The sequence below is a fragment of the Rattus norvegicus genome, chromosome 1 (assembly GCF_036323735.1).
Source record: "Rattus norvegicus strain BN/NHsdMcwi chromosome 1, GRCr8, whole genome shotgun sequence".
Taxonomy (NCBI): Eukaryota; Metazoa; Chordata; class Mammalia; order Rodentia; family Muridae; genus Rattus; species Rattus norvegicus.
The window spans coordinates 232123663-232137418 of record NC_086019.1 but is presented as its reverse complement, the minus strand read 5'-3'; the positions used below and the strand labels follow the sequence as shown (position 1 = coordinate 232137418).

At 43.1% G+C, this 13756-nt stretch overlaps 1 protein-coding gene across 3 annotated transcripts in view; it reads right to left on the bottom strand.

Moving 5' to 3' along the window:
• Window positions 1-13756, bottom strand: part of Dock8 (dedicator of cytokinesis 8) — a 193363-nt gene that overhangs the window by 131412 nt on the left and 48195 nt on the right. For all 3 annotated transcript variants that reach the window (XM_063271698.1, NM_001037793.2, XM_008760310.4), the window contains exons 3-4: window positions 6817-6992; window positions 2701-2772 (exon numbers count right to left, since the gene is read on the bottom strand). In XM_063271698.1, the coding sequence (XP_063127768.1) occupies window positions 2701-2772; window positions 6817-6992 (248 nt within the window). The remainder of the gene's footprint in view (window positions 1-2700; window positions 2773-6816; window positions 6993-13756) is intronic.

Here is a 13756-nt window from a genome sequence, read left to right as displayed (position 1 = left end):
GGGGATCCCTTAAGCAAGCTAGTGACACCGCCATATTTGCAAACTCTGGGCTTGACTGAGGGACTCTACTTCAATGAATAAAGTGAACAAAGAATCAAGGAAGGTACCTAATATCAACCTTGTGCTTTTACACGCATGTGAATACACAACCCCATATACACACATGCATACAAACATGCATACACACACACAACATTTAAAGGGAAAAAAGTTTGTTTGTGTTCTGGTTTTGTTTTTGTTTTTTGAAACAGGTTTGTGTGTGTGTGTGTGTGTGTGTGTGTGTGTGTGTGTGTGTGTGTGCGCGTGTGTGTGTGTGTATAGCTTGGCTGTCCTGGAACTCACATAGTAGACCAGGCTGGCCTTGAACTCAGAGATTCAACTGCCTCTGCCTCCCAAGTATTGGAATTAAAGGCGAGCACCACCACTGCCCCGAAATGGTAAAAAAGTTATCTAAAGTTTTACGAAACTGAATAGTTCAGTAGAGTTGTACAAATTTCTTAAGTAATGCGCCAAGGAAAAAAGTTACTGGTAGCCAACAAAAACATGAGAAAAAAATGTTCAATCAGATAATCAAAGAATGTCAAAAATCACAATTCTTTTACAAAATGAAGTATTGTATTTTATATTTGCTAATATTTGACATTTAATTCATGTATTGATTAAATCTCTGGTCTACTATTAAGTCTTAAATTTGTGCCTATATCTTAGGTATAGAAATTATAGGTTTTCCCCATAGGGAAAAAATCATGAATGTGTACAGGGTTTTAGGGAGAAGGACATTGCTGTACTGTCTAAAACTTAAGTACAAAAGCAAAAAAAAAAAAATAGGAGAAACATGTGATATACATTCATTAAGCAATCATTAGTTACTGTGTTGAGGAAGAATAACTGAAAATGAAGACAGGAAATTTTTCCTTACTCTGAAAATTCAGGCTAAAATATAGCACTAGAGTTTGAGGTAGTGTTTATATAAACATATACGACAAAGAGATTTGATTCAAGGCTGGTCCATCACTGTCAAGTATGGCTATCTACCAAGAATGAAATCCGTTCATTTTGGTTTTGTTTCTCTACAGTTTCTTAAATTTCTACCACAAGCATTCTAAAGTCTTTTTTAAAAATAAAATCAAATCTGTGGGTGGTAGAAAAGAATCCCGGAGAGCCTGTACTAGCAGGAGGAGGGACAAGGACAGGGCTTCAAATAGAAAATAAATCCGAAGACAAAATTCAGTCCAATGGGGCTTTCTGTTTATTGTTCCTTCTTGGATTTCTTTTTTAGAACTTTAGATGCCCAGAAAAGTGCCTCTAAATATAACATTTTAGAGTCTGAAAACAACTTGTATTTATTAGTAGCACTGCATAGTCTTATTTGCCTGGCTGGCCATCTCTGCCTTCCACTTGTGTTCTAAGGGGACAGGGCTGGCATGCAGCTCTGTCATCACTACTGTCTCTGAGTGACTCTCCTCCCTCTGCAGCTACTAGCAACAGAATGCATACTTTTATTACCAAAAAGAGAAGGCACAGATTCAATAGCACACTTACAGGAACTGGATGAAACCCAGTGTCAAGAGTCTTACTATTTATCCCCGAGAACAGTAATTCCTAGTAGCGCAGGGAGAGGGGGATGCTACCTTTTGCAAGCTGCTTAGGTCTCAGAGCGTATCTGACATGTATCTAGTGCCTCCGACCTCAATCTGTAGACACCCTCCACCTACTTCCCAGTACACACACCCACATATACGTGTCCATGCACACATGGTATGGATTTCTGTGTGTTCAAATGCTTCTCATGAGACTGTGCTGTGAAGGTCATTACCATGGAGACAGAAACTTCCGAAACAATTCACAAAATGCCTCATTAACCCAGGGATAAAAATGCCTTCCACGGAAGACCAGCAACTACTTTGTTTTGGGGTCACAAATTCTAATGGCATCTTTGATCTGAGGCCAAATTTCAATTCATTAACTATCTTTTCTCTAGGAGTTCATCAAAATAAAAAAAAAGAGAAAAATATGCTTGTTTTTATGAGACATGGTCTTGTCATGCAGCTCAGACTGGCTGTGAACGTTCAGGTGCAAATATCCTCCTGCCTCAGCCTCCTGGGTAGCTGTAACTGTAGGTATGTTCTTCCATGCATGGCTAACTCTACTTATTTATAACATCTATAAAGAAGACTCTATTCTTCATGCTTAGAATATGATTCCCTTCCTAACTGAATAAACAGAAGACTGTAGTACAGCTGTACAATGCAAGATTTTTTTCAGTGGTAACAGAAAACAAGGGATGAAGCCACGAGGGGACAAGAGGAAGCAAGCTGAAATCAAAGACTGTGAAGGGGACTGGAACAGACCAGGGAGGGTGGGAGCAGAGACAGGTGGAGCAATGGGACACTTATGGCAGGAAAGCCCTTTTGTTTGATGCTGCAAGGGCAGAAGCCTGTCATGCATTTGTCAAAAGCCATGAAATATATAGCTCAAAAAACCAATGCCAGGACTGGTGACGTAGCCCAGTATGTGCCTAGCATGAGCGATGCTCTGAGGGGAGATGTGGGAGATCTCAAGGCTTTCTGTTCAGTTTTTCTGTAACCTTAAACCCCCCCCCCCAAAAAAAGTCATTTCACGTGAAAAACAACCCACTAACCATGTAAAATTTACATTTATATAAATTAGCATTTATATATAAGGAGGAGATAAACTTACTTCCGGTTCACAATCAGCCACTCTCGAATATAGGTCTGAACACAGTCCCTGACGTGAGGATCCAGTTCAACTCTAATTAGGTGAAAAATAAGACAAAAACAGGTTATTACTGGGCAAAAGTGATAAAATCAATCCTTTCCATAATCAAGGGACTCAATGCCATTTCGAATCTGTATCAATAAGAATGTTAGGAATGTTCTTGCCCATTTGTTTCAAGTATATAAAGTATCCCTAAGGCAATGATGCTTGTGTTTTCACTAAATAAATATGTTGTCCTTTTATACATTGTTGAGTTTCTTTGTTACAGAGAACTGCTAAACTATATCTATTCCTGAAGGCATTAAGACACTCATAGGGAGACACAGCTATAATCAAACACCAAACATGAAAATTAAGTTCAAATAGTTATTTCTAACTTAATTTTTTTTTTTTTGCTCTTGTGTGATTTTGTCAGGACATGTGTGTTTTCCATTTAGAAAGCCAAGAACAGCTGCCATGGGCTTTGGTGGCTTTGAAGACATAGGTTTTGGATTCTTGTCACACCTGCTAGGAAGAGATATTCTCCATATGTTTCACAGTCTTGAAATCAGAAACAATCAGTAATAAAGCTTTCGGCATTGTGAGAAACACATCAGTACTAGACATAAATAGACCTAAGAGTGACAATTTTTATTGACATATTTTTGCAATTATAATATAATTATATTATTTTCCCCTTTCCTTCCTCCAAGCTCTCCCACGTTCTTGCTTATTCAAACTCCTGGCCTCTTTTTCTTTAACTGATGTTATACCTATAACGTATGTGTGTGTACATATATATGTGATAAATACAACTGTCTCAGTCCATATAGTGCAATGTGTATACGTATGTTTTCAGGGGTGGCTCTTTGGTATTGGGTAAGAAATTGGTGTGTTCTTCCCTGGGCAAGATTATTTCTCTGGCTCCCTGCATTTCTTAGCTGCCTGTAGTTCTTTATCTAGGGTTGAGGCCTCTGGGCTCCCCGCTTCCGTGTTATAAGCCTTAATTTTGCACGTAGGAAACAGGGATGGTAAAATTTGGATCTTTGATGTCCTCCAAAGGCCTACCCGTTAAAGTCTTAGTCTCTGGCATGACATAATTGAGAAGTGGTAACTCTTCAGGATGCGGGGTCTTATGAAAGGTCCTGAAGGGGACCATGGGACACTGCTTTCTTCCTCTGTCTTTTACACCTGGCCATGAAGTGGTCACAAGTTACTTCTCTGCTATACTCGCTCATGATAATACTCTGTGCCATTAAAGGACCAAAGCAGTGCAGCCCAAAGAACCAGGGGCTGAAATCGTCAAAGTTGTGAGCCAAAATAAATGTTCCTTCCTTTTAGTTGATTTGTCACGGATATCTGTGACAGTAAAGGGAAACTGGTTTACACAAGGAAACAGGACAGTACTCACCCATGGAGCTGTTGTCAGTCCAAGATGAAATTCTGTAAAGGCTAGATATGAGATCTCTTGGACCTGACTGCCCAACCCCCAGCTCCATTCCTCATTGATTCTGTAGCCTTATGCCAGTCATTCAACCCTGTGACATAGTCAGAGTTCCTCCTTCAGGACGAAGATCTGATGCTAACACGCAAAGTGCTTGAAAGGGTGTCTGGCGCATGGTAAGAGCTCTGTGCTAGTTATGACTTAGGTGACATCATTATGAACTGAGCAGACTTAAGCACTTTTATGGATTCAACAGGGAAGGCACTGCTGCTATTCTTGTTATCCAGAAGGATGAGGTGATAAGGACATTAATCCAAGTCGTAGACCAAGTGGCCAAACCAGGACCTGCAGGCCCAGTACATGACTACCGCAGACCACCACTCAATACAGGTTCTGAGTGAAGCACAGATGGTCACTTAGAGTCATGAGTGGTTACTCTCATGGTAACCAGAATGCTTCCCTGCCTGCCTTGCTCATTACAGAAGACCATGGCAACAACTACGATAGCACAGTCTGGCTCAAAGCCATCAGACAGGTAACACATTCCCTTTGAGTCACAGCAAAACGGTATCACCAAACGACTCTTGGAAAACCTGCCTTCTTTATCAAAGTGTTAAAAGCCCTTCTACCTCTAAGCTTCCTGTATTTTACACCAGTTCTTCTAAGATTCTGGCCAAATTTAAAGATAAATATTCACACAAATAAATAACACAGCTCTACCAAAGATGAAAATGTGTTGTCAATATTCAAACTGCACTTGAATAAGTGGCCTGACAGTAAGACAAATGTTCCCCAATAATGACAGAGATCATCTGATTTTTGGGAAACGAGTATTTTCCACAAGGAACGGAGCTGCATGCATGGCTAGCTTGCTGTGTGAAGGGAAACTGACCCAAGAAGAGAAAAAGGGACTTCCCACGTTCCAGTTGTCCACACCTGTGCTGAAACACACCCTCACACAGAAACACCTCAGAGCAATGAGGGCAGGCGCCATGTCTCATACTCTCCTTTCTGGGACTTTCTGGGAGAAACGAGAGGACTCAAAATGTTCAAGGGAACATTTTGGTTTAAAGATGAATGAAAACAAAAGTCATTCGAAATCTCCTGTGAGGCAGGGGTGTTCATCCTACGGCTGCTTGTTTCGTGAGTCCATGGTTGCTGGCCATTGAGAACTAATGCCCACACCATGCTTAATCACTCAGCTCTAAAGAGTTATTTGAATATTCATTTTACAATGCTTCTGCTGCGTCTCCTCTATCTGAAACTTCTGTAAAGGAAGGGAGTTTCCCTTCCTCATCTTTTACTCTCAGGACTCAACAGGTGTTCAATAAACGGACATGGAAACTTAAGTTACTAGTTTGATTCAGGCCTTTGTACAGGAACAAACAAAAGAATTGTCTTAGCAATTCTTTTACATTGATTTATTTTATGTATGTTTGTGTGTGTGAGTATGTGTGTGTGTGTAAGAGAGAGTGTGTGAGAGAGGGTGTGTGTGTATGTGTGAGTGTGTGAGCGTGTGAGTGTGTGTGTGTGCACATACACCTATATGTGGCAATCAGTGGACAAACTTGAATGGGTCAGTTCTGGGAAATGTCTTTTCCTGCTAAGCCATTACTGGCCCATAAAATGCTTCTGACAGAGGCATTTCAATACTTGCTATGAACACTGCTGACACTGCAAATAGAGACCATAAGGCTTCTTGAGGTCACGTGACTACCTATGGTCATGAAGCTGGCACCCAGGAGTCCAATTCTAGGACCTGTAATCTTAACTTCTTTTGTACTGTCCCATCCTGTTCCACAGCATCCCTTAAACTGTGTCTCAGTTCCCACAGGGCTTTCCAAAGCCTTTGACTAAACAAATTTAGAAACTGTGTACATCTGCCTACCATGCGTGAGGTCTGTGCTAGGTCCTCAGTACCACAAAATAAACAAACAAACTCTGTGTACATCTGGGTAGCAATATTATATGTGCTGTATATTTTAGTGGATTGAGTAGTTTTGCTCCTTTTAAAATATGTACATGTATGTGTGTGTATGTTTGTGTGTGTATATGCGTGTTTGCGCTTGTGTGTACATGTACAGGCGATAAGAAGATGTTGGGTATCTTCCTCAATTACTCTTTAGTTTTGAGGGAGGGTCTCTCAGTGACCCTGGAGCTTACTAAAGTACAAGCACGTCACCATGCCTTGCTTTTTCTGTGAGTGCTGGGGATCTGAGCTTATGTCCTCATGTCATCTCTAAATTTTTTTTTAATTAAAAAATTTATTAACTTCTTTGTAACTCTAGGGATCAAATCCAAGACCTTGCACATGTTAGACAAGCATTATTCCACTGCACTGTAGCCCATCTCCCCATACCTACCCCCACCCCAATCCAAAGTTTGCTTCCTTTCAAGAGTACTTCAGAGGTGAGAGTGCTACACCTTTGACCCTAGCACTTAGGAGGCAGGAGCAGGAGAGGAGAGGAGGGCTGTGACTCTGAGTTCAGCTTAGGCTACACAGCAAGACCCTGTTTTAAGTAAGAAAGGAAGAAAGGAAGGAAGGAAGGAGAAAAGGAGGGAAGGAAGGAAAAAAGGAAGGAAGGAAAAAAGGAAGGAAAGAGAGGTTCAGAATCAGCACCCTTCCCCTCTCATATTTCAAGAAAATAATTTACCCTTCCTCTGGCAGAGAGTGCTGCAAAGTCCTACACTCCTTGGGTGTGAAGGCCACATGCAGGTCGTCATCGGTGAGGTCCCCCAGCTCCTGGGCCAGCTCTGCATCCAAGCTGTTTAAGTGCGTCATCACAAGTCCTTCAAAGTCCACAGGCTCAACGGGCTCATACAGCTGAGGCTGGAGGGAAAGGGAGGGAGAGGGCTGTTCCACCAGGCTTCCTGGTGAAGTAGACGGACACACAGGCATGCAGGCGGGGGATATCTGCCCTGCCCTCCTCTCCAACCCAGCGTTTCACTTTTAGCCTAAATGAAGCGACAGGAGAAGCTGTCAAACTGCAACTGACAGGAGAGGTAAAGAAAGGCAGTAGCAGAAAGTCAAGTCACAACACGATGAGTAATTAAAATCACACCCCAAGGCAGAATTTTTCTCTGCTTAATTGCAGCTTGATGAGGAATCCTGAGGAGATCCAAAATGAGATCACAGGCTTTGAGGAATTTTTGTAATTTCTCCTGCAAAAGCCCTCTGAGGCTATGTTTTGTTTACCCAAACACAGTGAAAAAGAGAAAGAAGGCAATTCTCCAAAAACTCAGGCAAAGGCAGCACTCCTCTGGCTGCCTGAGCTCAGACGCAGTGTTTCCCTTGGCCTGAGATGTCTATATACTGCTGCTCGAAACCAGCAGTTTAGACATTGACCTGGAGCCAGGCTTGTGACTAAACCCCTGTAAGGCTGAGACTTCCAAACACTACTAGTTGGAAAGAAAGAAACTACTAGTTTGGAAGAAAGAAACTCACAGGACTGAATCTGGGTGAGCAAACTCTGAGGATCTGCTGAAGAAAACTGTCGGGTCTTCATTGCATACTCCCATAGAGGTGGGGGAGGAAATAGACAGGCTAGAAACCCGGGTAACTGAAACAATGTTGCTCTTCAGTTGATAGTATTAAGAACTGGCAACATTTTACCAGTCCCCTATTAAACAAAATACATCTTCTAGCCCGGGCTATGCAAAGATCCAGGAACTGCCTTAAGGCACTGAGAGACATGTAGATCAAGGAGATTGGCCCAGAAATAACAGTAGCAGTAGAGGCTGTGTCCCTCTGAGGTGTTCCTTTGCCGTGGACTGTGTGGACTCAGCCCAAGTGAACGCTGCTCTCCTCAATCCCAAAAGCATCACAAAACAAAAGTCCCAGATTCCAGACTTGTCCTATGGGAGGGCTGGCCTGAAGGAAAGGCTGACAAAACTGGTTTTTCATCCCCTTGAGCCCACATACCAGCAGGCTTTAAGCTGGGGAGGAGGAACAGTGCTGTCGAAGAGGCAAAGGGCAAAAACATTCCAGAATGTAACTGTGGCTTTCACTGTCCCTTTCCTAAGACAGGAACATCTTGCTAACCAGAGAGAAGCAAGAGCTTTGCCTGTGATGGCAAGTCTTTGTTGTCAACTTGACTATGTCTGGAATCAACTAAAACTCAGGCAGCCAGGCATACCTGTGAGAGGTTTTTCTTGATTGGATCATTTGAGATAGGAAGATACATACCTTCTAAATCCAGATCATTTGAGGTCATATGACTCACCCTAAATCTGGGCCACACCTTCTGGTAGCAGCCCACAGAAAAGGACATGGAAGAAGGAAGCTTAACTTTTTAACCTGCTTGCCCTTCACTCTCTCTGCCAAGTTCATCTATCCTGCTGCAGCGCATCCCTTTATCGGAATCAGAACGTGCTTCTTTGGGATTCCAAAGTATATTAAAGGCCAGTTGAGAACCCAGCCTTGTGGACTGAACAACTGCTAGATTGTTGGCCTTTCGGTCAAAAGCCATTGTTGGACTAGCCAGACTAGCCTGTAAGGGACTTTAATAACCCCCTTAAAAAATAGATATTTATTCTACCAATTCTGCTCCTCTAAGGAACCCTGACTAAATCCAGTACCCTACTTCTGGCCCAGATACTTTTAGATGGCTGACTTACATAGCACTCACTGTCGGCAGAGGCAATGGGGGCAGAGGAGAAGGTTACAGGATGATCTGAGAGCGAAGAGCTCCCTTTGATCATCAGGTAGCAAGAAGACAAGAAAATAGCCCGATTCTGACAGTAGCTGAAGTCAGCAGAGGAGGGGACCACAGTACATGAAGGGCCTCTGCAAATCAGTCTCACTAGAAGCCAGTGGAATATGTGCTAACTATCCTCATTTTCAGATGTGTTAATTATCCTCACTTTCAGATGACTTAATAACTTGCCATTGATCACATGGCTAGGACATAGCACATCTGGAATTAAAATACAGTCAGGCTGTGTTCTATTTTTTTAAGATTTATTTATTTATTTATTTTATGCATATGAGTACACTGCTGCTGTCTTCAGACACATCAGAAGAGGGCATCAGGTCCCATTACAGATGGTTGTGAGTCACCATGTGATTGCTGGGAATTGAACTCAGAACCTCTGGAAGAGCAGTCAGTGCTCTTAACCGCTGAGCCATCTCTCCAGTCTCAGGCTGTGTTCTTAATCACTATAATTTTGATTAGATGCTTTCCAGAGAATCAATATTTCTTAAAATAACTGAAGTACAAGCTAATAGTTAAGTGTGTATCAAAACAGGTTAAAAATTGCATTTACAACTTCCCGCAAATTCTGCTCACAACTTCTCAGGAGATTGGATGCTCAGATATAATAGTAAATAAATGAATGACAGGTGTAAGTGTATTATGAGGAACTCAAGCCCAGGTAATGAAATATACTTTAAATGCATTGTGAAACATTTATGCTTAGTGAATGAGCACCGAGAACTGAGGAGAGAAAAAAAAGTCCAGCCCAGCTAAAATAAAAGCCCAGCCATGTTCCTGAAAGTCGAAGCTAGCTATAAAGGTGGAAGCTCAGAAACTGTTACAGGACAGATGGACCAAAGATCAGGGGCAGACGATGGTCTGACCCATCATATGCAATGGCTCACTGGGCCTCTACTGAATTTGGTACTAAGATACAGAGAGCATGGGGCATGGGACTGCCCTCTTATCAACCATTGGATAATGATGTTTAACCTTCTCAACCATAAATACACACAAACAGACAATAAACGCAAACTCTTTATGTCTGAACATAGTCCAGGGGTGGGGCAGGCTGTAAACTCAAGCTGTAGGATGGAGCCATTGCTAGACCATGCTTCTCTAGAACACATCAGCTGGCACTGGGTAACTTCTCTCCTTATTTCTATACAGAAACCGATAAGGTAGCATCTGCTCGTTCCAGTGTGATATATGCTTGTCTTGCCAGTAGTAATGGGTGCAGATTCCAAGTTATCTTAATTTGATAGACCTTCAAGCTGTCTTTCTTCTGGCAAGCTCAAATGATAGCCAGGAACCAAACAATCAAATGATAGCCAAGAGTCTGTTCTCTAGAATATCGATAGTTTTAATCTCATGAGCAGGTTTTACCATGAGGTAATCAACACAAACAGAAAGAAAGAAATGCATACACACACACACACACACACACACACACACACACACACACACACACACACACACACACACACACACACGTTTGTCTGAAGAGTTAACAGCTGCCCTCCTTGTGCTGCCTGAGATGAAGTTTGAACCTGAGGTGAGGTAGCAGTTACATTGTATCTTCAGCTCTTCGGCTTTTAAGGGTCCAAGTCTTTCCTTGACTACTCGGCTTCCTCTTTTCTGTTGAGCCATGTGTCTTCTTAGTCAGCAGACAACAAAGAGACCTTAGTTTAAATGCCATGATCCAAAGCAATTTCAAGTAAATTATTCTTGTTCAGGTAGGAGGAGGGGGAAAGGGAGGGTGTGTGCCTGTGTACTCTTTCTCTGAGCCTCTCTTTCTCTCTCTGCCTCTCTGTCTCTCTCTGCCTCTCCCTCTGTCTCTCCCTCTCCCCCTTCCCTTTTCCCTCTCCCTCTCTCTCAGGTCTGGAAGTAGAGCATCAGCTCCACCAGCTCCACTCCAGCCATGGGCTCCCAGCCTGCTCTGCTTTCCTCCCTGACAATCAGCTCCATGGATCTCAGGCTTGCCTAGCCCCGTGCTCCCAGGAACCTCCTCTTCTTACCTGAGTGAATGGACATTTTGTGTTCTCAGCTATGGCTTGGTGATGCTACTATAGCTATGGTCTCCCCTGTTGCCCACTCTACTTCCTGGCTGCTTCTGGGGCATGAGGGAAACTCTTGCCTTGCAGGCTAGACACGGCTCTTCCTTCTCCCTGGAACACCTTCTCTTAGCAAGCTGATGGGCTCATGCTTAGCACTTCTTGGGTATTTCCATTCCAGACAGAGGTCCTCGAAGACCACTCTGCCTAAAACAGCATCCCATCTGTGATACCGCTCCCTTTGCCGGTTTGATTCTTTGTAACCCTTCCTGCCCTCATCACAGCTGACATTCATTTGTTTACACCCATCTCCTATTCTAAAATGTTCCACAAGAACAAAGGATGCACCCGTTGTTATATTCATGCATGTTATCTACAGCTCTTACAGCAGCTGCAGGTACAGAGTAAGACCCAGGAAACAATGAATAAAAAAGACAGCCACCCCTCTACACTTAACAAAGCTAAAAGCAGGAAGTTTCCTCTGCCTTCAGTGATTTCAAAGTACTTTGTGACCTAAAAGAGGCTTGCTTCCCTGCCTCCAGCAACAGAAATCTTCCATGGATGCCACTATAGATGCTGAGATGGTACCATGACCACCAATGTGGTTTTTAACAAGTCAGATATACATGTACACATTCACAAGTGTGCACATGGGTGAAGGCCAGAGGTCAACTTGAAATTTTCCTCAGAAACCATCTGTCTTGCTTTTGGAAGCAGGGGCTCTCCCTAGGACATGGGGCTAGCCAGTGTGACCCAGGAACGCTCCTGTCTCCACCTTTGCTGCAATTATAAATGATTTTTATGAGGGTTGTGGGCATTAAAGTCAGGTCTTCATGCTTGAGTGGTAAGCTTTTTCCACACTAAGCCATCTCCCCGGCCTGTTTCCATCCCTTACGATAACCAAGGGCCTGCTCTTTATAAAGAATGCCTTCCCTGCCTTTGATTTCATCTGCACTGTGAATGCGTGTGGAAACTACACTGAGCACTGCATTTTTCTGCCATGTCCCTTCCATACAATCAACAACACAGAACTGCCAACTGTGGAAGAAATCAAGTGAGAAATAACAACAACAGCATCCGAGGCACAAAGGAGGCCAGGAGTTAGGGAGCCAGCGCTCAAGTGACCCTTAGCTGGCAAAGAGAAGGGTACTGTATTTCACAGAAGCCAATGTGTGCACAAGAAGGAATGCTTCTTGGGCATGAGACATCCTTAAGCCACAAATGTTAGACACATAAACAGGTCCCGTAGCCATGGTGCTCAGTGTGTGCCCAGGGTGTGGCTTTTTACATCCTTTTCCTCACCCAGAGCCATCATGATCTGGCTGTTCTTTCTTTGCTCTTCAGATGTTTCTGTTTCTTTTTAATGGTATATTTTCCTTTATTAAATAATGTACTTAAAGTTATTAACTGCTGTGTAGGTCTTCAATCCTCCTTGCTGCTTTAGAGCCAGATCCAAACCATTTATGTACTTACTATATTTTCCACTTTTAATAACCAGAGGAAAGGCTTTACAATTTACAAGTTGTTTGCTTGTTGTTTTTTTTTTTTTTTTTTTTTTTTTTGGAGCTGGGGACCGAACCCAGGGCCTTGCGCTTCCTAGGCAAGCGCTCTACCACTGAGCTAAATCCCCAACCCCTGTTTGCTTGTTTTTTAATTCAAGCATCAAGGGTAGAGTTGTTTGCTTACATAGATGGCTGGCACAGGATCTCTGGTTAACCTGCTCCCATGTCCGTGACAGTGGAGAACGCCAAAGCTGGTGTACATCTCAGGCCAGGACATGGGATGGCCAGAGGCCTGTCTCTCTGGATCTGTTGTAAAAGGCCTCTGACAGGAGTGACAGGCAGACCCAATCCACTATCTAAGACACTATCTAAGTCTGGAAAACTCATTCTAAATGATAGATCTCCTTCTTATTAGAGCATGCAAAACGTAAAAGCAGTTTACTGAGCTGGTGAGATGGCTCGGTAGGTAAAGGAACTTGCCCTTAAGCCTGAGGACCTAAGTTCAGTCTCCAGAATCCACATGGTAGAAGAGGTCAAGCTTCTGCAAGTTGAACTCTGACCTCTACTGGCATGCTATAGCACATGTGTGTACATGCACACACAAGATAAGTGGAATTTTTTTAGAAAAAAGGTAGCTCATCTATTTTGAAAATATTTAATCACACAGTCATCATAGCAGGCATTTATAGCTAGCATTACAAACAAAAACTGGCCCAGCAGTGGTGGTACACACCTTAATCCTAGCACTTGGGAGGCAGAGTTAGGTGGGTCTCTGAGTTCGAGGTCAGCCTGGTGTACAGAGCAAGTTCCAGCTAGGGCTGCACAGGGAAACCCTGTCTCAAACAACCAAAGCAACAACAACAATTCCAAGAAAACAAAAGACAAACCAAAACAAAAAAAAACTGAATAAACCAAGAGAAGACCATATCAAGTGCACTGCCTCAGCCTCCTACTCATTTATTAGCTATCTAAGGAAGAGCTGAACTTTGTGAGGAATACCTACAGGGGTAGCATGCAGTCCTTGCTTACCACACATCTGCGGCTCAGAGCATGCAGGGCAACCAAAGAAACCACCTCTCTGCAGATGCCTTTTGCTATTTGGACTTTGCCCAGTCCTCTAAGAATCTTTAGGTGACTCTCAACCTGTGTCTCTGGGGACCTGCCAACATCCTGCTCAATGTTAAAACAGTGTTGGTTGCTAATTGTGTTTGGAATGCCAACCTCGCTATTCTGCAGGAGTCCTGGCTAGAAGTATAAGAGGAAGCCAGGCGTCTCTAACAGCTCGTCAGACCTGTCTCCTGGGCTTTCTTAGCTCCTCCAGCAAGCTTTTGCCTCCTATCACCT